We start from the raw sequence: 21,550 nt of genomic DNA on the forward strand, positions 1-21,550 counted from the left end.
ACTTTGACCCACTTGTGTGTGGAAGGTGGAAATGGTGGTGGACAGGTTTTCAGGATGGAGGGCACTCTCTCAGTTGAGGTCAGTGTGGTGTCTGTGCTGCAATGGTTGCACAAAGAACTGCAGCAGCTCCTGTGAAAAACAGATGGTTGCCTAAAGAGATCAAGTTGAAGCTCTTCACTGAGCAGACAAATGCAGATCTCCGTGGCCTCTCAATCTGATGTGATGACAATTCCTTTTTGGTTAAACTCAGTGAATTCTGTGGTTTTCCAGGCTGCTCAAAGATGCCCTTTTTCTCTCTCCTTCTGAGGAAAGGATGTGTGTTTGCAGGGGGAGGAAGGGGCACCATGGTTTGAACATTGAGTGTGTTATGCATAGGTCCCAAACCACACCAAGTGATACAGCAGAAGGCAGGTCCAAGGTCTCTTTTCCTTCATGCCTGGGTTTGCTGGTCCCTGAAGAATTTGTCAGGAGAAGCTCGAGTATTAGGGAAGTCCATATTTTTCAACATGGAAAAAGAATAATTGTCTGAAAACCCAGTTCTGCAAGTAAGAATAATGATGATAAAAATTCACTACCTACTTAATGCAGAAGCTTAGGGATTTCCCTGAGCCTGGCTGAATTAAAGTGTTTGTAGCTGAAGACTTTTTCTGATTGACATAAAAAACCCGCCTTTATTGACTTAAAATGAAAAATGCATCCCATTTAATTTGTTTTTTTGACATGATTTCATGAGTCTGTCTTCCAGTAGCTTGATGACAGGAGATAGCAGCAGCTTTAAAATAATTGTGCAGCTTCATGAAGGGGCATGTACAGTACAGTTCTTTACATCAGGGATGGAAAGAAACCCCTCCACCATTCTGTTTTGGGAAGCATCATCTTGTCTGTGGCCTTGGCCTCTCTTACAAGCACTGCTCAGTGATACAGACTGGCATATGAGACTTTGGTATTCTTGAGCTCTCATTCAGAAGCTGAAGATCTCAAAATGAACTCAAGCTCTGGTCACTTTAAAAACTTTTACATGCTATTAACATACTATTAATTGCTGAGAAATAGAAATCTAGCAAAACCACAGTTGCAATGTCTGGTCCTGCATGACTTCAGATGTGGAGGACCATCCAAACCTCTCATAGCTGGGCCATGAGGAGTTACCAGTGGCAAAGAGTGATCAGCCTTGACCTAGAGGAGTTTAGAGGTGGGAGAAAAAAGGGTAGGGAGAGGGGGGAGAGAGACAGCATGTACAGGGGTTGTGCAAGCCATATAGCTTGAGAGTTCCTCTAGCCCCTGGCTTGGCTGTCAGGCAGCTTCCACCACATCCTCAGCCCCATGGGGGCCTTGTCCACTAGAGGGTTCCTAATCCAGAGCCCCCCTGTGGAGGGGCCACCAGCTAGGTATGGTGGAGGTGACCTGAGTCCTGGCCATGTCCTTCCCTGAGGGACTTGTCCCACTGGAGATGGGCTGGGAAGATTTCCTCAAATACATCTGTTCCTTCTGTCTGATGCCACTGAACAAGGTGGATGCTGACATAGGTGAACGTGGCATGTGAGGAGGTGAGCATGAGGAATCAATACTGTAACGAGGCACATGAGCTGGGCTGAAAGTTTTCTGCTTGAGAAGCAAACAGTCCAACAAATACGCTTTTTTGTTCACTGCCTCAGGAGGTGAGGAGAACAGGATTATGTTCTGCTGCCTGTAGAACGATGTCATAAGAGGACATTGCTCTCCTGTTCCCATTTTTTCATGTTTCTGGGGAGCCCATGCTTCTCTAAGCTGCAAAAGGAGATGGGATTATAACTCTCAGCTAGAGAGCAGTAGGCTATTTTCTCCCTACAGATACTGTGGGACACTAAAGAATTGCTTTTCTTTCAGAACTTACCTCTTAACTTCCCCATAGGTGAAATGTCAGCAAATCTATTTGAACCCTTTAATCTTTTTTTCAGAAAAAAGCCCACTAAACAAACCCCTGGATTTGTTCTTGAGCAGAATCTGGAGATAACAACAAGCTAGCCTTATTCCTCTGATAAACATAGCAAAACTTGCAATTCTCAAGGTACTTTTGTAGGTCAATGTAAACTGTCAATGTAAGTTTTGCAGCACATAAAAATCGTGTGCTGTGCACTCCCACTGTCTGCCAGTCAAAAAGCAACTTGGGAAGCTGCAGGATCTTTACTTCACAATTTTCTGGGGGGTTTTTTGGCTTATGCTCTCCGTTTTTATGATCACATATGTAATGGTTGTAATTTTAAGACACTGCTATAGATCTCAGTGGTATCTTTGTGTATTTTTGGGCATGAGGTAGCATTAGATGTATCATGGTCCCAATAAAGCTTGATTGTGTTGACTCCCTGAATCTGGTGAGTGTCTGGGTGCTGAGTGCTTCATCAGAAGCATCTGCTTTACCAGGAATAAATGTGCTTGCAGCAGCAGCTCTCTGCTAACAAAGCACCTTGGCATACTTGGGTGTTTTGTCCATGACCAATTAGCGTGATCTGCCTCTTGACAGCACGGCCCCTGTGGAGTATTTCAGCCTCTCTGGTGCCCCTTCCCTTCCTGCCCTACACTCTAAACAGACTTCAAATGGCTTTGCTGTCACCTCACTCCATGCAACTTTTGTATCTAGCACTAATAAGCCCAAAGCCTGAATCACATCCTCTGTTCCATAGCACTACTCCAAGCATGTCAAAACAAACAGCTACTGAAATCCATGGCAGGGGTGTGAGGGAGATGTCTGTCTTCCTTCAGAAGGCAATGTTCCTTCTTGTATAAGCTTTACAACAGCCCACCTGAAAGCACATGAAGATTTGAGTGTTATCTTTTACTGGCAGCCTCGCTTTCACACTTCTTGTTTAAATCCCTCAATGAGTATTTTGTACCCAGGTTAAAATAATGGAGGCTGCTGGCAGCTGGAGGGAGGCTGCTGGGAGTGGACGTGCCTTTCTACTTGGGTGGAAGACTTGTTTGGGGTTCCTGTGTTGGGAAGTACCTGCCCAGTACAGGGGAGCTGTACAGCCTGAAAGTGTTTGGGAGGAGTTTGGTGGGATTTCCTACTGCTGATACTTCAGATACCTGTGTCTGTGACCCAAGAAGGGGCTGTGGACAGAAGAGAAGATCTGCATTATGTATTATTCAGAAATGAGACTTTTATGGGCCACAGAAACTTTGTAAGTGTGCTTGATCTCTTGGGTCTCTGGCCTGAAACACCAGTAGGAGGAGAAGTCCTTAAGGATCTTGGTCTGCATGGTGTGCTTGGGAGCTGTGTGAAGGGACAGTGGCAGGAGGACTGTTTGTAAGTGGTCACGACACTATGGAACAGGGTTTGCTCTGTGAGAATGTGGAGCTGCTCTCTGTGAGAGAGCTGAACTCAGCCTTTCTGGTTGCTGCTGCTTTGCAGTTGCTTGGAGCATTTTTGCTCCTGGTAACAAACACACAGGCTTTTCCATATGGTGGATTGGGGGTTGTTTTATTTCAGAGTAGGTCTGATCACACAACTGTTATAAGCTGTGTTTCAGGTAGGGTACACAAATAACTTGGAAAGAAATGCTCCATGCTGAGGGAAGCAGTAGGTTTTCTGACTGAGTTAATGTGGTTTCTGATCCTGTCCTGCTTGTTTTCTTATTTTTGAGGCAAGTGAGGGGAGCTGCATCTCTTTGTGGCAGAAGACTCCATGTTTGCAGAGTTCAGGACACTGGAAAATCCTTTCCTAGCCAGACTACTAACTAATCCTGCAGCAAGCAAGCTGCCCTTGATCCTTCCGACTGGAATCATCTCTATTTGAGGAGAATTTTCCAAGGCTCTCCCAGGTGAAGCAAAGTAGATTCTCATCTTCACAGCAACAGCTTTGCAGGAAGGAGTACCAGCTGTGCTGGGCGCAGCAGCTCTGAGCCCAGTGCTGCTAAACAGATCTCAGGCATTTGTGTTTGGTTTACACTTCAGTGCAATTTACATCTGTCCAGGAATAAAACTAGGTGATGACTTTCCTGTGTTTGCCCCATGAGGATGGAAGCTCTTTTCCCTCATTAGTGGCTTTAATAAAGTACATGTGGCTGTTCATTTGGCAAATAACAGAAGGTAGCACTTGTTCTCTGTGTGGCAGACCCAAATCCTTTGTTCCCAAGCCCACAGGCTCTGTACTTCCTTGGATGATGACCTGTCCACTCTTCTTGTCTCTTCTCCCTCATGCCTGGCCAGCATTCCTGGGTTGTATGTCTGTGACCAGCACCAGGTCTGCATTCCCATGTGCATTGGAGCTAAGATGGCAGTGCAGAGCAGTTTTCTTTTCTTACTAACTTATCAGGAAAGGGGGGACTGGAAATGTTTTACAATTTGTCCATTGTTTCAGGTTTGGGCAACATAGTAATTATGCCCAAAGAGCATCTGCAGAGCTGCAGTTTGCCTCCTCACATCCCTTGCCAGAAGGCTGGCCATGAGAGGGGGGATTATGGAAGAAAAGCTGATAAACCATAAATTTTTTTGCAAGATGAATCATGAGTTATTACTTCTCTCTCAAACATGTAACTGCTGCTAAATCTGTGCCAGTCTGTGGTATGCAGGAGGAAAGTCCCTTTCAGCTAACATGCAGGTACACGCTCTTCTCTTGAGTCTTTGTGCATCAGTTGAATTGACAGCTTTCAAGTTTTCCTGCTTAACTTCTGAAGCCTTACTTGATCCTCCTGTGCTGGAAATGGATTTTGGTGCAGAGGTGAATGGGAGGGAAGAGAGTTCTCTTGAACATGGCAGAAATTTTAATTTCTTGGTCCTGCCTCTTATACAGCTGTCACCTTTCCAGCATTTTGATACAATCTCTACTGTGGAAATAGATTCTTGGGGAAAACTGAACCTTCCTCCTTGAATGCCAGAAGAGGAGACAGGACCTGCTGACCTTGTAGGCTGCCCAGCACTCTGGGAAGTTAGAAATTAGTTGCATTTTTGAAGCTGCCTGCTCCTGGGAGAGAAATCAGTTGGAGTTGGGCTGCTGTGCATCCCTTGGCTGCCTTCAGGGTATTGTTTATTGCAAATACCACTCATGCCTGTACTGTCCGTAGTTAGTATTTAGCCAGGAGCTCTGGCTTTTGCTTTAGCATGATTTGCACAACTTAAGCCCTTTCCCTGGCTTTCCTTCCTCTTCATTTCTCATCTGTGCAGGCTGCCCGTGCGAGCGGCTGCTGTCAGCACCCAGTGGAAAAACACTGATCTGTTAGAAACCCACCATAGCACATCAGCAGGAATTCCAGATCTGTTTCTGGGCTGTCTCTTTGTCAGAAGAGCTCAGCCATGTCTTTGCTTGCTCGCTACTGAGTCAGAGACGCTGCAGGTTTGTTTGGAGCTTTTCTTGTCTTATTTGCACAGTAACCAGACCAGTTGCCCATCGTTTCACTGGTGTTTTTGTCATGCATTTTTAAGTGCCTCAAGGCACGGTGTCTGCATGGTGACAAGAATAAGTTAATGCATATCTCTTAGCCAACAGCCTAGGGACTAAAAATTTCTGATTGGGGCTGCAGAAAGGGGAAGAGAAAGGAGCTGAATTTGCTGCATCAGTGTGAACACCAAAACTCATCCTATTTGTTTGAGCAGTGTGGTTCAAAAGGGGGAGCTCATGTGGTACATCACTCTGCCATGGACAAAGGCTAGTTGATTTGTATTAATTGATGCTGTGATCATTTAAATCTGGAAGGAATAGATCATGCAGACAGTCTGGTGGTGACTGGGGACAAACAGCATGTGACCCAAGAGGTGGCATTCGTCTCCTATTTGAGTAACAAAGAACCAGCCTGTGCCTGTGTACACCAATGGGATAAATGTCCTAATTTCAGCAGTGGTCCATGTCAGTGCAGCTGCATGAAAACTGAGCTGTCACTGGAGACAAAACTTTGTCTGTCTTTTGTTGTGCTGTTGTGAGAGCTGGAGCAATGACATGAGGATGAAAATCAGCAGCCCTGCCTAGGCACCCCTATGGCTGCAAAAGCCGCTGCTGGAATGAGGTCACTGATTCCTGCACGTTCAGATGAGCAAAGGCCTTTGATCACTAGGAGCTGGGGAGGCAGAAGGAAAAAAAATCCATGTTTTCCTGGATCAGCCCCCTGTGGAGTGAAAGAAAAGCCTGCCATACATTAATGGGCTACTTTCATAAATGTGGGAGTCTCGCACATGCAGGGTGGCTCAGCCTGTCTGCAATGATGCAGCTGTCAGCCTGTTTGTCTAGAAAATGCTTTTCTGAAAGGTATGATTATTCTAGACTGTTGAGCAAGTTCTTCTGTGTGATTGCATTTAAACAACGCCAGAGGTACGTGTGGAAGGACTCCAAATGAAGGAGGGAAATGACATTGGTGGTAGTTCCAGGACAGCAGGAGTGGAGGCTGTGCTGCCTGCCCAGCCAGGACACTGATGCTGCTTTCTAAATGCTCAGGTCTCTCATCAGTCCCTCGGTGGAGAAGCAGAGGTGTGCAACACATCCTGTGCATGTGTGCTCTCTTTGGGGATGCTGCTTTTGGGACAGTGCAGATGAGAGCAATGTGAGCTGTGGGGGTCAATACATCTCTGCCTGTGCACAGCTGTGCCCCACTCTGTTGGCTGTGCTTAGTTACCCACCAGGCACCCTGGAAGGATGCTTTTTAAAAGCCTGACTTAGCCTTGGGAAAGGCATCTTTCTCCACCTGCCTGGGGAGAGATGGTACACAGAACACTCTGGGGCAGTGCTGAGGTCTGGCTCTGCCCCTCCTCAGGTGGGGAGCCCCCTCCTGCAATTGGGGGCAGGAGGAAATTGGCAATGGGCTCTGGGGAAACCCTTTGTTTGCTTGTGTTATTAGCAAGCAGAGAGGAAGTAATGGTTTATTGATGCTTCTGTGATTCTCCTGCACTAGGCTATGATAGAAGAAATTCTATTTCCTGGCTGATATTGTAGCTCTAATTGAGCTGTAACTTGTTCCTGCAGGGCAGCTGGCCTGCAGGGTGCTGACAGTGTTCCTGGGTCTCTGATACTGTGCCCCATCAGCCAGTCTAGCCTGTGATCGTCAGGGATCACTGCTCTGCTCTTCCCTGCCTCTTGGTGTGGCCAGGCTGGTTCTGACAGGCTCTTTATAGAGCCAAGCATTTCTCTGCTGCAGAGTTCTATTTGATTAAACCAGAAATATCTGATAGAGAGGGAGTGGTGGCCACTCTTGTCTGGGGCGAGATGCCATGTGACTGTGGATCCATGCCTCACTGAAAACCTCCTCAGGGTGTGTTGGACAGGAGGTTGTGTCCTGCTGATATCTCTGTGCTCAGCTAGCCTGCCAGCCACAGAGAGCCCCTGTCACCCCAAGAGGGTGGGCACACATGGTTGGCACCTTCCACCATCATCATGTCCCTGCCACCTCTTCTGCATTTCAGGAGCCTCTAGCATGTCGGTGCCACTGGTGATTGGTGATGGATAGAGCAAAGAGCTGGTGTGCTGGGGTGGTTGCTGGGGGCTCTGCCAGCCCCCACCCCTGCAGCTCCCAGCACAGCCTCAGGAAATCCATCTGAATCCCTGAGCTTTCCATGCTACATCTCCCCTGACAGCAGGCTGTACAGCAATGCCCTTGTCATGTGCTGCCCTGATCCATCTGAGCCCAGCTTAGCCCGTGGGGAGCAGGGTTTGATCTCTGGGTCCTGGAGTGTGGGAGGGAGCAGGGGCTGGACCACAGCACGGGGATCAGCTCCTAAGGGAGCTCAAAAGCTCTGCTTCTGTGCCTTGGGGCCTTTGTGTGGCTTCTGTTCTGCAAGACATGGAGCCCTGTGTTGCCTGCCAGCATCCTCAGGAGCGGGTGCAGGATACAGGCAGGAATCCCCTGGCAAGGCTGTGTGGTCTCCCTCATCTACACGAGGGTAAGAGTGAAGCACCTCACTTATCCTGAATTGCTGAGAGCAGGTGGTCCCTTGAGTCCTAGGGACAGAAAGACTGCAGGGGAGATGTTGGCAAACCTGACTTTTGTCCCCAAGCAACCCATGCTCTTTTTAACTGCAATGGGCTTTTTTGTCCATCCTCTTCAAACACTGCAGTGCTCTTTTGGTTGCCTGAAGAGCATTCAGGTTCCTTCTAATCACATGATTTACCCAGGACACTGATTTCTATTTTTTAATTTTATGACCATAGTGCAGGGGATCCCCAGTGCCAGGCACATGACAAACCCTGAATTCAGGACAGCCCCTGAGCTACAGCCCCTGCCCAGCTCAGCAGAAGAAGGGAGAAAGAAGGTGATTTATGAGCAGCATCAACACTGTCATAAAATGCAAGTGGCAAGTTAATGCAGATTTTTTATTCCAGCCCTTTTGACAGGGCCCTGTTAATAGTGGGTTGGGGAGCAGAAACAAAGGAAGGAGCTCAACAGCTAAGAGCCAGTTGTCAGAGCACTGCTGTGTTAGTGTGAAAATGTTGTGCTTATTCAGAAAAGAAGCCCCCTCTCCATAACAAATGGCATCGAGTGAGTAGCAGCTCCAGATTATGGATTCCTCCAGACAGCATCCAAAGAGAGCAGAGATGCTGAGCTGTTGAGTAGGATTCAGACCTCTGTACCATGATCTTCCCTGGGAAGATCAGCCTGAGGGAGGTGGAAACCCATGTGGGTGAAAGCCTGGGAGGCTGTGAAGCAGGGAGAGGAGGCAGTGTGGAGTGGTGCATCTCATGGGGGGGTGGTGGAATTACAACTGAGGGATCAGGGAGTGCTCCAAGATGGGTTTTGGAGCCTGCAGCAGGAACTCTGTTGAATTTTGGGGTAGACTGGGGGAGGTGGGCCATGCTGAAGGCAGGAGTCTCTGGCACTGCCCTGGGCACAGCAGTGCTGGAGACTTCTGCACTGCTCCTCTTCTTCAGAGAATGCATACAGCTTGCTGTAGTTTTCTCTTCTCAGAAAAACAGATATGCTTGAAATAACTTGTCTTGCCTTCCTTTAAAGATGTTCAAATGAGGTTTGCTCCATTTTCTTGCTTAGATCTGAAGTTAGAGACGGTGAAATGCTCCCTAGACCACATGGGGCTTCATCCCAAAGTTGGGTTCTGAGTGTTGGTTTTTTCCTTGATCTGATCCTTTAATGAATTCAGTAGATGTATTTTGACATACCTAGTTTTATTTGGAAAGTTTTCCCCAGTTGCTTTCTTCTCTCTTTCTTGAGAAAAAAACTGACCAAAAAAAAAAAAAATCCTACATTTTTCATTTTCAAAGCTGAGTATTGCAGAGGGGGCCTTGCATCCCCACCTTGTTTGGAGGTTGCTTTCTTCCCCCCACACGGTCTGCAGTTGCTGTTAATTCACATTTGGTTTAGCAGTTAATCAGGATATAAATAATACATAGCGTGTTATCAGAAAGCTGCATGCCAGTGCTGTGGAGGCAGGCACTTCCAGCCTCGGCGGGGAGGGGTTGCCTTCTGCTGCTCTGTAGCCCCCTAAGGCCAATTAAGGTGCAGCCTTGATGAGATTCCAGCCATTCCTTGGCTGGATAAATGGTTGCTCTGATGCAGGGAGGGGGCAAAGCAAGGGAAGATGAAGGGGGTTTAGTGTTGAGACAGCTGCAGCGAGCACTTGGGGCTGAGCTCTCCTCTCCTCCCCTGCCTGCGTGGGCTGAGCTGCTGGTGGTATCCAATGGATGCTGCAGGCACCAGCAGAACCTTGAGGGAGACTGTGGGTTTGCTGGATCCAGGGTAAAGACTCTCTAGTATGTCCTTTGCCTTCAGTCTTAGACCTGTAAAGGTCTTTTCTAAAGCCATGTCAACTGCTGATAAACAAAGCCTTGGAGAATGTCCTGAGTCTGGAAACCTCCTTTTCTTTCCTGTGCCCCTTCACCACAGCGTTCCCAGCCCCCCTGTGTAAGCCCTGGAATGGAGTATTTGGTATTTCTTGTTTCAAGGCTGCTGTTTATTTCAGCGACAGAAACAAGTGCTAAACCCTCTGGCGGGAGGAATAAATGTTGCTGTGACAGTTTAGGTGGAAATTTGGAAAAGCCAAATACAAGTTGCAACAAATATTAAAAAAACCACGAAAAAAGTGAATAAAATTACAAACTTTGAGCCAGTTAACTCCAAAGGCCACCAAGTTTTGATAAGGTCCATAACATCAGGGCTCTGTATTTGCTCCATAGCAGGGCATTGAGAACAGAAATAATTGAGCTTGGGGTAAGATGAGCTTTGCAGTGGGATCTCCAAAGCAGCCTGCAGCAGGCTGAATATTCAAGGCTGCTGCATGGTCCTGAAGCTCTGCTCTGGGTGTTCTTGCCCTAAGATCTGGTGCAAGAGAACCACAGCTGAAGTGCCACAGTAACCTCTGGGATGTTGTGTTTCTCAGGTGCTGGAGCAAGATGTGGTTCTCCAGTCCATTGACCGTGCCATTGAGGCTGTGCACAATGCAGCCATGAAGAATGGTGGAAAGTACAACCTGGAGCAGAGAGATGTCCTCCAGTAAGTACAACGGGTGTCTGGGATAGCTGGTGGGTGGAGGGTGGTCAGTGTGTAATGCTTGTGTCTTTTCTGTTCTTGGGGGTCAAGTTGGACATCACTGATCTGAGCCTCTGTGCTGTAGAGAACTGTCAGATGCACTGTGGGTTAAGAGGAAAAATCTAAACCTTTCTGGATGCGTTTTCTCCTCTCTACTAGCCAGGAATTGTAGAGGTGGTTGGTGTGTGGCGCGGGGTCCTTAATATGTTCTCAAATAATTGCTTGTGAGGACAATTTTTGTTTTTCTCTGACACCTCACACTCTGCACTGAGGCACACTGGTTTAATCTCAGTTGAACATTGATTCTAAAGTGCAGGCAATTTCTGAAGCTTGCAATGCAATATGTGACTCTCCCCCCTGAGGAAGTGGCATTTTTATCCAGCAAACTGATGAATAAATCATGGACTCTTGCAAAGCCTCTTCCTTCCTTCCTCCCCCAGAAGTGCTCCCTTAGTTGTTAATGAAACTGGAGCTGGTATTCAGAGTAAAGTAACCCATTCTGGTATATTTAGCCCAAATGCAATAAATAATTTAAATATATCCTTTAAACGTAGCAGGGTCCCTCCCTTCCTTTAGCTGCACTGTCCCTGATGGTGTTGTTCTCTTTCAGAAAACTGATCCATCACCGGAAGGAGACCGTGTCCCGCAAAGGTCACTCCCCCAGCCCCCAGGGGGTGGTTATGACTCAGTCCTCCAGCGACCACCACCTGGATGTGTCCCGGCAGCCCAACGGGGTGTGCCGGACGGGGTACGAGCGCCATCACAGTCTTCCAAACACTGAGTTTGAGGAGGAGGATGAAGGTCCCTATCAGGTAACAGAGGCTGGACCTTTTCTAGGTTCTTCCTTCAGTGGTGTGACATCACGTCCTGTTTAACAAAAGGCTTCTGCAGATAAAGTCACAAATGAAGTGTTTGTGCTGCTTACGTAGTGTGACTGCAATGTAATCGGTGCTGCCTCTCAGAAGTCTGTAACAATCCCTCTGCTATCCACACTTGTGATGCTTTTTTGGCATGCTCGAGGGTCCGTGGTTTTATGGTGACTCATGAGAGCTGTTCTATATTGTGTGACTCTCTCTTGGTAACTTCCTAAAAGAATTGTAAGCTCCCCAAAGGATACTTTGAAAAACAGTTTTGACTGGAGCAGCAAAATTCTCTGTACTCGGCACTGCTTTGTTTTCCCTTTGCTAAATCTGCACAAGATCTTTGGTTCTTAAGCATTTTGTCTGCTGTGGCTGCCTATTTTTTCTCAAAACATAAAACCAGAGATCCTGCTTTGTCTGAATGTTGTTTGTCATGATTAATTAATGGTAAATTGCAGGAAATATGATTTAGAGCAGATTTTTTGATCTCTACAGCACATAGTTCCAAGGTTACTGTGCAGCGCCAGGAAACCTTCAAAGAAGTAACCCAGGACAGAGGCAGCAGTTGTTGGGAATGAATGATGTGGCAAGTTACCCTGTGTAGGTATAGCTGGATGTTAGGGCTAAAGGTGCCAAGCAAGTATGAGCATGGAGATTTTTTTCCTCACTGAAAAAGCTGAAGATGTGCACTGTAGTTTTTCTTCATCTCTCTGGGAGAAGTGTTGGAGGCAGTGTTTATAAGGTACTGATACACTGTCACTCTGAGCAGATGAGGCTTGTTTTACACTTGAATTGCTGCGAGTCTGCAGAGATGGAAGGTAGCTCTGGCTCATGCAGAACATCACAGCCCCCATTTTTCTTCTTGGTATTTGTTTTCTTTTCTGAGCTGCTAAGTCAGCTCCATTCTCAAGCTGATGCATTACAGACCAGAAGGATGGAGCACCTTGTGGCCCATTCTCCATGCTGATTCCACATCTTTATCTGGTCTGTGGTTTGCTCACTTGCCAAAAAGGAGCAAGACAGATTCCTGAGCTGACAAAGAAGAATTTGTCTGGTTGGCACAGAGGATGCAAAGGGCTTCCAGCTTTTTTCCGTGATGATTGGGCTCCTTGAGATTGTAACTGCTCAGTTGGGGGACTTCCTGTGTGCTTTGAAAATCTGAAATGGAGGAAGCAGCATTGCTTTCTTCAACTGGTTATGCAGCTGCCTTAGAGGAGACAACTGAAATCTAAACTTTCTCCCTAACTCCAGAGGAGCTGAAGTCAGGCTGGCACCAACACAGGGAAATTTATCTGATGCTTCACATCTAAATGAGGCTGGCAGGGCTCTGAGCTAACATTAGCTATACATCTATTAATTCAAGCACTAGTCTGTAATGGCTGTGTTAAACTTGCACAGTAAATATGGAAGTGCTAATGAAGCTGTGGAAATACTCCAGAATGACCCAGCCCTAGCTGTCTCCAAATAATGTCACGCTGCTGCTCCAAGCTCTGAGCCTGCCTGTCTGCTCAGTCCCACTGCTTCAGTAATGGTGGCTGTGCCATGCCAAGCAGCTCCAGCTTCTGCTGTTTGCTGTGCTGCTCTGCAGAGAGGGCTCTGCTCCCAGGACAGCTGAGCTTGCTGGATTTGGGACCAGCCACACAGTGCAGAGACACCCCACCCCCCCCCAATCTGTTTGGCCTCTCTCAGCTGTGCAGTCTCTTTTTTGGACCGACATGGATCATTTTTGAAGCTGTATGCAAGTATCATATAGCATTTTACCCAGAGAACAATGTGGGATGGATTGACAAGAGCAGGAGAGCTCAGGCTGGGAGTCTGCAGCAGTATTTTGTACTAATCCACCAGCTAAACTCACTTGTAAAAGAAGTGACTTGTTACGTGATATAGTGAAAGGTTGGATGTATTAGGTGTTGGATGAGATAAACAGACTGGCAGATCCCATTTTAAGTGTCTTTGTAAGCTGTGTCTTCATGTCTAGTGGGCTCCAGACATGGGCTGTGAGCACCATGTCAGCTTTTTGGCATCAAGTCTTGAACATTTGTGGTGGCTCCTGAAAGTGGTCATATTTCCAGGAACATCCATTTCAGAGGAGGTTTCTTCCCTTCCTGGATCCAGAAGGAAAAAGTTACATTTTGCATTATCCTTGTTCTGAGCTATTTAAGACAGAGATCTTTCAGGGGCTCATCTCAGCTTTTTTACTGCATTGGTCTGTGCAATATCATAGGGCTATTCCGCACAGAAAAGTCACAGGAAAACTTCTCTTCTAGGGCTAAAGAAGCCTGGGAAATTGTCACGGTGTGACAGTCAGGATGTCACTGTGGTAGGTAGATTCCAGCTGGCTTCAAACGGGCCTCCCTGAGACATTCTCCAGCTTTCCCTTCTTGTGCTGCCACAGGTGGTGTTGCTGCAGTGACTGCAGATTCCCAGAGGGGTGTTTCAGGCAGCAGACTCTGAAAAGTAACCCTGAAACCAAGTCTTCTGGGCCTGAGCAGCTGGGATGTGAGGATTAGAGTATTGGTGGAATGTGCTCCCACTTAGCTTGGCTGCTGTGTTCAGCACCATCCTCCTGATGAGAGGTTAACCCTGAGGTTACACCTCACCAGAGTAATTCTGGGTGAAAGCAATGCCAGTGATCACAGTGTTTGGATCTGACAGGAAAAGGTGATTGTAGGAATCTGGGACTGGGGCTCGTACACTGCTGGCTTGGTGTTCCTAGCAGAGGAGACTTACAGGAGAACCCCCAGATGTGGAGAGGTAATGGAACTCCCTGATGAAATCTTTTCCCAGTGGGCTTTGCTATAGGTAGCATAGAATTGCACAGAAGGTCTAGCCCTGTTTTCTTCCTGCATGAGCAGAAGTTGCTCTGAAAGTATGGAAGAGGCGTTTACAGGTCTCCAGTCCTTGGCTTTGTCTTTCTACGAGGGTATTTGTAGCTGATGTAATGGATCTCTCCAGAAGAGTGTCTAAATATGCTCCCTGTTTGCAGCCTCTGCGGAGCTATTGAGAGTAATGTGGAGTCACGGTGCGTGTGTGGGATTGCGTCTGGAATAAAGGAGGAGTAAATGCTTGACAGGTCTACACGACATGTGTGCTGTGTGCTGCTGAACACAGCAATTAAACAAGGGCTGCTTTGCCTGTCACAGGGAGGGGATGAAGCAGGCTTTAGTCCTGCTTTGTTCTGCTAGGAAGCTGCCTATTAATATCTGTCCTCCTGAGAAAACTTCCCCAAATGATGAGAGAGCTGTAAGGGCAAACCTACACACGCACGCGAGAAAGGTTTCATAACAGAGAATGTCTTTATTGCCAGCCTTCTTTGATTGCTCTGAAATATTATCTTACAGATACCACCACAGCCCCGGCGTGCTGCTCCCATCACCCCTCCACCTCCAGAAAAACGCAAGAACATACAGATTGCTGCTTCTGTCAAAAGTAAGGACAAACTGCTTTCCACATCTCGGGCACAAAATGGACACTGGACAATATACCAGTGTCCATTATTATGATATTTTTATTATATCATATACCCATTACTATATTGTCCAGCAATATAACACCTGGATGCTTCTGCTTTGTGCTTACAAGAGCATCCTTACATATCTCCTAAATTCTGATAGGTTTTCTATAATTTTATCTATATCTGTAGATATATGTATCCAATATTCATATAGGTCTTTATAGGAGCTGGTGGCCTTCAAGTACTCTCTGATCTAGAAGGCTCTGGGCAGCCTGGTGCCTGTGAATGGTTGCCAGATACAACATCCTCCTTGTCTTCCAGTGCTGGTAGCCCTCCTAAACATGTTGCTCTCCAGGGAGCAAACTGCCTGGTCACGTGGCTAATCTGGCCAGCACACAGTCTTGGTGATTTAAGATCCTTGTGAGTGTTTTACTCTCACAGACACCATGGCCATCTCCCAGCAAGGCAGAGGGAGTTTCCCCTGGCAGTGCTGGGTGCAGCAGTTGACCAGCAGGAGCTCACTGGTGGTGCTTTGAGGACAGGCCTAAGTCTGCTTTTTTGGGTGCTTTCTTCATACAGTGCTTGGGTGGGATTTCCCTGAAATTGGTTGCTGGTGTCTGTAAGAAGCAGAGATATCAGGGGCACAGCTGTGTGTCTGCTACCCACAGGCAGGGGATCTTCTGGTCATGAGCACATCAGAGAAGAGCAGGACCAGGGGCTGAGGTCACACCATTAGTGACACAGCCCACCTCAAGCCTACTCATAACCCCTTTTGAGGAGCAGGGCAGAGCTGTTGACTTGCAGGTAGTTAACTGAAATGTGGGGCAGGCACCAGTGTACTTAGTGGTACTTAATGGTGTTAAGTGGTTTTCTACTGTTGTAGTGGGAATTTGCAAAGGTCAGTTTCATTATCTTGATTTAGTGAAGCATGGTAGGAGCTATGATTCACAAATGCTGCTCTGAGAAGAAAAAGAGAGGGATGCTGAACCCCTGTGGTAAGGAAGGGTCCTGGTTTTCTGCCTACCTTGTGCTTGCCTTGGGGTGAAGTGTTAGGTGGAGTAGTAGAGGGCTTCCAGGACCAACAGGGCAGGAGGGGATGGGGTTGCCTGTAGAAGTGCAGCAAAGGTGTTTCATGTGCCTGTCCCACTGGTTCTTCCTTTGATGTAGGGGAATCTGCCTTTTCTGAGAGCTGGGGACCTCAAGGGGTGCAGTCCTTCTCTTCCAGACTAACATCATCTGTTCTTGTGAAGCTCTAGATGAAGTTAGCCTCGTATTTGCCCAAGTATCTGTTTTCATACTTAGGGAAGAACTTGGGTACATTTCTAGCCACTAGAAACAAATGGATAAGGTTTACCAAATATATATATATATATTAGACCAGGTTAAGGTAGAGAAAAAATCTTAACATCTCTTTGCATGCGTATAGTGGCCAAATGTTTCCTTCACCATTGGTGCTAACCATGGTGTGCAGCTGGTGAGGTGTGGGCTGGCCTGTGAAGCCTTTGGTGTCTTGCAGTTCTCAGGGACCATCATTCAAAAGTCAGGCTTAGATCCTGAATGCAGAAAAAGGCCTTAGTGAGCCAGGGGGAAAAGACTTTCCTGTCCCTTAGTCCTGTCCCTCCCTCCCTTCCCCCCCATAAAACACTGAGCCCTTTGAAGGTTATTCATCTCAATAGTTTTCCCCTTTCTAAAGAGGTGGTTGTGTGGGAATGCTCCAGAGAGAGCTGGTACAATTTTGCTTTGAGATAAGTGAGGCAGGAAGAGGAGTTAAACTGCTCTGGTCGCATGCACAATGAGCCTTTTAATGGACTGCACTGTAGCAATTTGGTTTTTGTTGTTTTTTGTTGAGGTTTTTTTTTCTTTCTTTCTTTTTTCCTTTGATGCTGTTGCTAAGGCATTTTTAATTGTTCCTTTTCAGACACTGTTGAAATTATCCCTGGGTCAGGTTCTAGTGCCTCGTCTGTAAGCACCACATCCCTGGATACCTTGTACACTGCTTCTTCTGTGTCAGAGACCGCTCTCCCCACAGCCACCTCCAGTCCTGCCAACACCCCCCCCCCTGTCCCCAGCCGGAGCGTCCACACCACCATAACACGAAATTTGGACACCGGTTCCGTGTCCCACTTTGGGACTTCCCCAAAGGATGGGGCCAGCAAATCTCCCCAGACCAAGAGAGCTGCCCCGGCACCGCCAGCTGAAGGGGGAACCCAAAGAGATGGGGAGAAGACTTCTCAGGTGAAGAAAACTGCTCCAGCCCCCCCTGCAAACCTGGATGCTTTCAGCTCCCTCTGCCTGGAGGATAAGAAGGCGGCTGCGGCGGAGCCGGCGCCAGCAGAACCCGGTGGCCTGGCAGGGTCTGTGCCCAAGACAATTGGTGCTGAACTGATCGAGCTGGTGCGCAGGAACACCCACCTCAGCTACGAGCTGTCCCGTGTAGCCATTGGCGTGGTCATCGGCCACATCCAGACCTCTGTCCCAGCAACCAGCAGCATCATGGAGCAGATCCTCATCTCCGTCGTGGAGAGCAAGGTAACGTGCACAAGGCTGCTGCAAACCACGTCCTGGCATCGGGGAGATGGTGCTACAAGCTCCATGAGCCCTCATAATGTTTAGAATTAGAAGTGCAGCAAGATCCCAAGGGAAAGGGGAGAATTGCTAGATGGAGTAGCCAAGGGAAGCAGGGGTTTAAACCAGGTTCAAGTCCTGGTAGTTAGGAAGAAAAAAATAGGTGAGTTTATTCCCAAAATGAGCTGCAGACATACGGTACAACCTTGGAGTTGGAGATGAGAGAAGAAAGCACCTGAGAGGGCTGGGAAGAAGTGGCAGGTTGTGGTGGAGAGGTGGATATCAGGTTGAGATTTCAGGTTGAGGCAAGGGTGATGAAATGGATAGCAGTGAGTTGAACCATATGAGCTCATCAGGTGGGAGGTGGCAACCCTCTGGGTCCCAAGGGTGGTACAGGTGATAGAACAGTGGTGGGAATGGATGCAGCAGGGCTTGGGAGACACTGAGGAAGCTCTGATGTCAACAACTAACAGTGGTTGTTGACCACTGCTTGTGAAGGCTCACAGAGAACCATTGTGGCAGCATAGAGTCAGAGAAAGAAATGAACAAAGACTTTTTTAAGAAGTATTTTCTCTTATGAATGTGACAATTAGAAGGTGAGGAAAATGGAGTCTTCACAGTAAGGGCTTCTTTATAGAAACCTTTTGAAAAATAATGCATTGCAGAGACTTGTTTTCTTCTGTGGTGCTGCACATCCTCTGGAGATCCTGCCTTCCTTTGCATACTATAAATCTGCACAGATTTCTTGTCTCTTCTGATGATGGATCACCCAAAATTTCTGTATCTCTGGTCTGGTCTTTCATCAAAGTGATGAAAACTTGTTTTCCATAGATGTGAACCTCTTTATGTGAGCCTGTAACACATTCCTCTGCCCTGTTTGTTTTTCTTTTCTTTTTTTTTTTATTAAAAAACCACAGAAGGGTCTGTGTTTTTCAGCTACTGGGGGAGGAGCATTATCTTTATCTTGTTCTAAATAAGTGTTATGCCAAAGCAATCATATATTCCTCTTTGCTGCAGACATGCAAGGAAGGAAATAAAAGGATGCTTCTTGCAGCAGTCATTGAGAAGATGAAGCATACCTGGGCAATCCTCCACTTTAGTTGGAGGGATAATAAATTTCAGCTCCCGCTTGCTAAATACAGCCCCAAGGAGTACATTTCATATAAAAATCTAAGATTGGAATTCCATTGCTAATGGCAAGATTATAATGAACCGTTCAGAGACATTTGAATCTGGAAAACTAATGGCAGTCAAATGCTAGATCAAATCATAGCCTGGCTAACTGGCTGCTTTGAGCAGAGGGTCCTATAAGCAATCATCAGGTCTCAATTTGTGGCCATAACCCAATGGGTAATTGCTTCCTACTTCAGTCACAATATCATTGTCAGTGTGTGATCTGGAGTCAGCAAAAAAATTTAGCTGCTTCAAGCAAATGTTCTGGCTCTGACTCGTGTGCTAGGAAGTTTAGTTTCAGTTATTTGGACCTTGGACAAGATTTGAATATTATTTTTATCTTTAATGCCTGTTCTCAGGATACAATAACCTTAATTCCACAGAAGTCATTTGGTGCCAGGTTTCTGCAGAGGGGATTTGAAAACTTCAATTTTCTGGTCATTGCTGCAGACCAGCCTGAAAAAGGTGGGAAGAAATTCTGATGCTGGTGCAGGGCTGAGCATGGCTCTGGCCATGAGGGCTACAGTGTCTGTCATCTAGGACGTCTGTGGGACTTAAAAATGCCTGGTACTGTACTGAGACACACAAGTTCTTGTCCCATCTAATAATACCTTTTCGTACCTATAACAACCTGTACTGCTTTCAGGAGAGGAGCCTGGGTGGGTCTGTACAATGTTCAGGTGTGAATGGTGTGGTTGTAGTGTGCATTTCTCCTGAATGTCCCATGCAGAAGATTTAGATCTGCTGGTGCATAGGTGCCTGGTCTCAGAAGATGTTGGTTCACCTGTTGTAGAAGACCAGCTCTCACAGTTAGAAGGGCAGTCGTGTAGTTGTGGGGTGGCTGGACTGTTGTAGCTTTACTGGCACAGTTTAATGGTACAAGTTGTTGTTGATTTTGTGTTGTTCATTATACCAAATAGTTGCACAATCTCAGGGGGTTTCGTGTAGGATTGTTGCTGAGTCATCAGTTCTAGGTCAAGGGCTTTTCTTGTTTAATTTGTAACTTCTGAAATCCCCTCTTTTGCATGTTTTTCAAGGTTTTTCTTAAACTCTCTAAAGCAGAGTAAAAGATCAGCTTTGATTTAAAGCTTTGGTCTGCTCATAGTAGGTATCATACCTGCTTCAACCTTTTGTATCACATTCTTTTAATTATTTATAGCCTTTCTATTACTGTTCCTGTCTTAATTTGAAGTCAGATCACTGGTTTACAAAATCAATTCCAGAATCCATTACCTTGCTCTTGTCCCCAGTGCATTCTAAAGGTTTAATTGTGGTGGCACTTACCTCTTTATTTACATTGCTGTTCCTCCAGCATGGAGTCTTCCCAGGCACCTGTTTTCAAGAGAACAAAGGACACTTCTGCTGGGACAGCATCATGCTCCTGCTTTTAGAGAGGTAATACAAGGCTACTCTGGGGAACAGCAAAGTCAAGGAGGGTGCTGAGGTGCTCACACCTTAGGAAAGATGCTTCAGAGGCACCATACTACTATGGGAAGCCTGATCTGCAGGAGCAAACATAATGAATAAGTTTACCCATGTGAGGACTTGGCCTGCCCTGGAAATTGCTCCTCTTCTTGTCCTTGAGCCTGTTCCTGGTGAATGACATGGTGACTGGGCAAGAGGCACAAAGGGAATTAAACCTCTTTTCAAAGGCATTGCTACATTGACTGTCTATCCTGGAGCTGGCTTTTGTGGGAACTAATTTGAAATTTGGTGTGTAGCTAAAGATAATATAGATGCTGCCTGATTTTCAAGCATCTAGAGAGAATCACTCAGATTATTACCAATTGGTGATATGTGATTGCCTTCAGCTCTGCTGAATTATCTCCCATCCGGGAGGAGGGGGTAGTACCATAGACATCTCATCTAGGAATGCTGATTCCAGGATTTATTAAACTGACTGTGAGGCAAGCAAAATTGCCTAACACACAAGCTACCTACACCTTGAGAAGGGAGTGCTTAGAAATCACTTAGCTGCTTTTTATTAAATTAGCATTGCTGTGTTGCTCTTGTGACTCAGACCACTCTCTGGTTGCCTTAAATTTAATCTTGGAAGCTGCTCACAAAGGTGTGTAATTCAGTTCAGCCCAGCCTGCTGAGTAGAGTTGAATGGTTTTTGGATGTTTTGGGGATGAAGGAACAAGTTAGGAAGTTGGTATGGGAGATGACTTATTTCTGGAGGGGGTTTCCCTTATAGTGACCTTCTCCCAGCTGCCCACCAGCAGCTCCTGGTGGCCATCTGGTGTCCCCAGCGAGCCTTGACAAACCTTGTGGCTAACACAGCCAAGCTCCCTCCGCTTCCCCTGAATCCAGGAGGGCTGCCTCCTGCATGCAGTTCCCCTTTATTATATGCTTCACTGTTGCTTAAAGGAGAAAAGCTTTTCACAAGACACAAATGCAGCTCTGGGGCTCAGCTTTTCACCGCAGGAGCTTTGTCTGTCTGCTGGGCTGGTAACAATGAGAAGGTCAGCATGGAGAGTGCTTTCAAGGCTGATTCCTTTGGCTGGGCCTGCGTAGGGCTCCTCCTTAGTGAAATACTGTAACAAAAGTGAATCTGGAGGGTGGGAGGAATGCGTTAGTGCTGAGACCAGTCCTTTGCTTGCTAATTGCTAGAGGAGCCTTTATGAAGATCTGTGACAGAGCCTTCACATGCAGCCATCTCACTTCAGCAGTAAATGGGCCACACTCATCCAGGGAGAGCTGAAGGCATCTGTGATAAAATGTGCAGTGTGCTGCAGGTGGGTGGGACACCCAGAAATGGAAAGCTTCAGTGACCTGACTGAAGGGCAGCTAACCTGGTGGTTGAAAGCCAAATGCTCCTCTCTCCCTGCAACACCCCCCATGTCTGTGCCCACCAGGGCTGCCTCCGTGCAGAGCTGGCCTGCCCCATGGCACGGCTGTGTCCCTGGGTGCCCAGCTGGGAGCAGACCTGCTCCTGCCAGAGGAGGGGCTGGGAAAGGGCTGCCATGGGCAGCTTGGCTTGACTGGAGTCAGGAATTTCTCCTGCACCATGTTTCCTCTGGTTCAGCAGCTGCCAAGCAGCCTGGCAGTCTGTGTGTGTC

The 21,550-nt window shown here is 47.0% G+C and overlaps 1 protein-coding gene across 3 annotated transcripts in view; it reads left to right on the forward strand.

Moving 5' to 3' along the window:
* NCKIPSD (NCK interacting protein with SH3 domain) overlaps positions 1–21,550 on the forward strand; it is a 47,073-nt gene that overhangs the window by 9,493 nt on the left and 16,030 nt on the right. For all 3 annotated transcript variants that reach the window (XR_011728229.1, XM_071755934.1, XM_071755935.1), the window contains exons 2-5: positions 10,288–10,400; positions 11,047–11,248; positions 14,638–14,725; positions 16,669–17,279. Coding sequence is in view for 2 of the 3 variants with exons in the window: in XM_071755934.1 (XP_071612035.1) it covers positions 10,288–10,400; positions 11,047–11,248; positions 14,638–14,725; positions 16,669–17,279 (1,014 nt within the window). In the remaining variant the exon portion in view is untranslated. The remainder of the gene's footprint in view (positions 1–10,287; positions 10,401–11,046; positions 11,249–14,637; positions 14,726–16,668; positions 17,280–21,550) is intronic.

This window comes from Heliangelus exortis, chromosome 12 (assembly GCF_036169615.1).
Source record: "Heliangelus exortis chromosome 12, bHelExo1.hap1, whole genome shotgun sequence".
NCBI lineage: Eukaryota > Metazoa > Chordata > Aves > Apodiformes > Trochilidae > Heliangelus > Heliangelus exortis.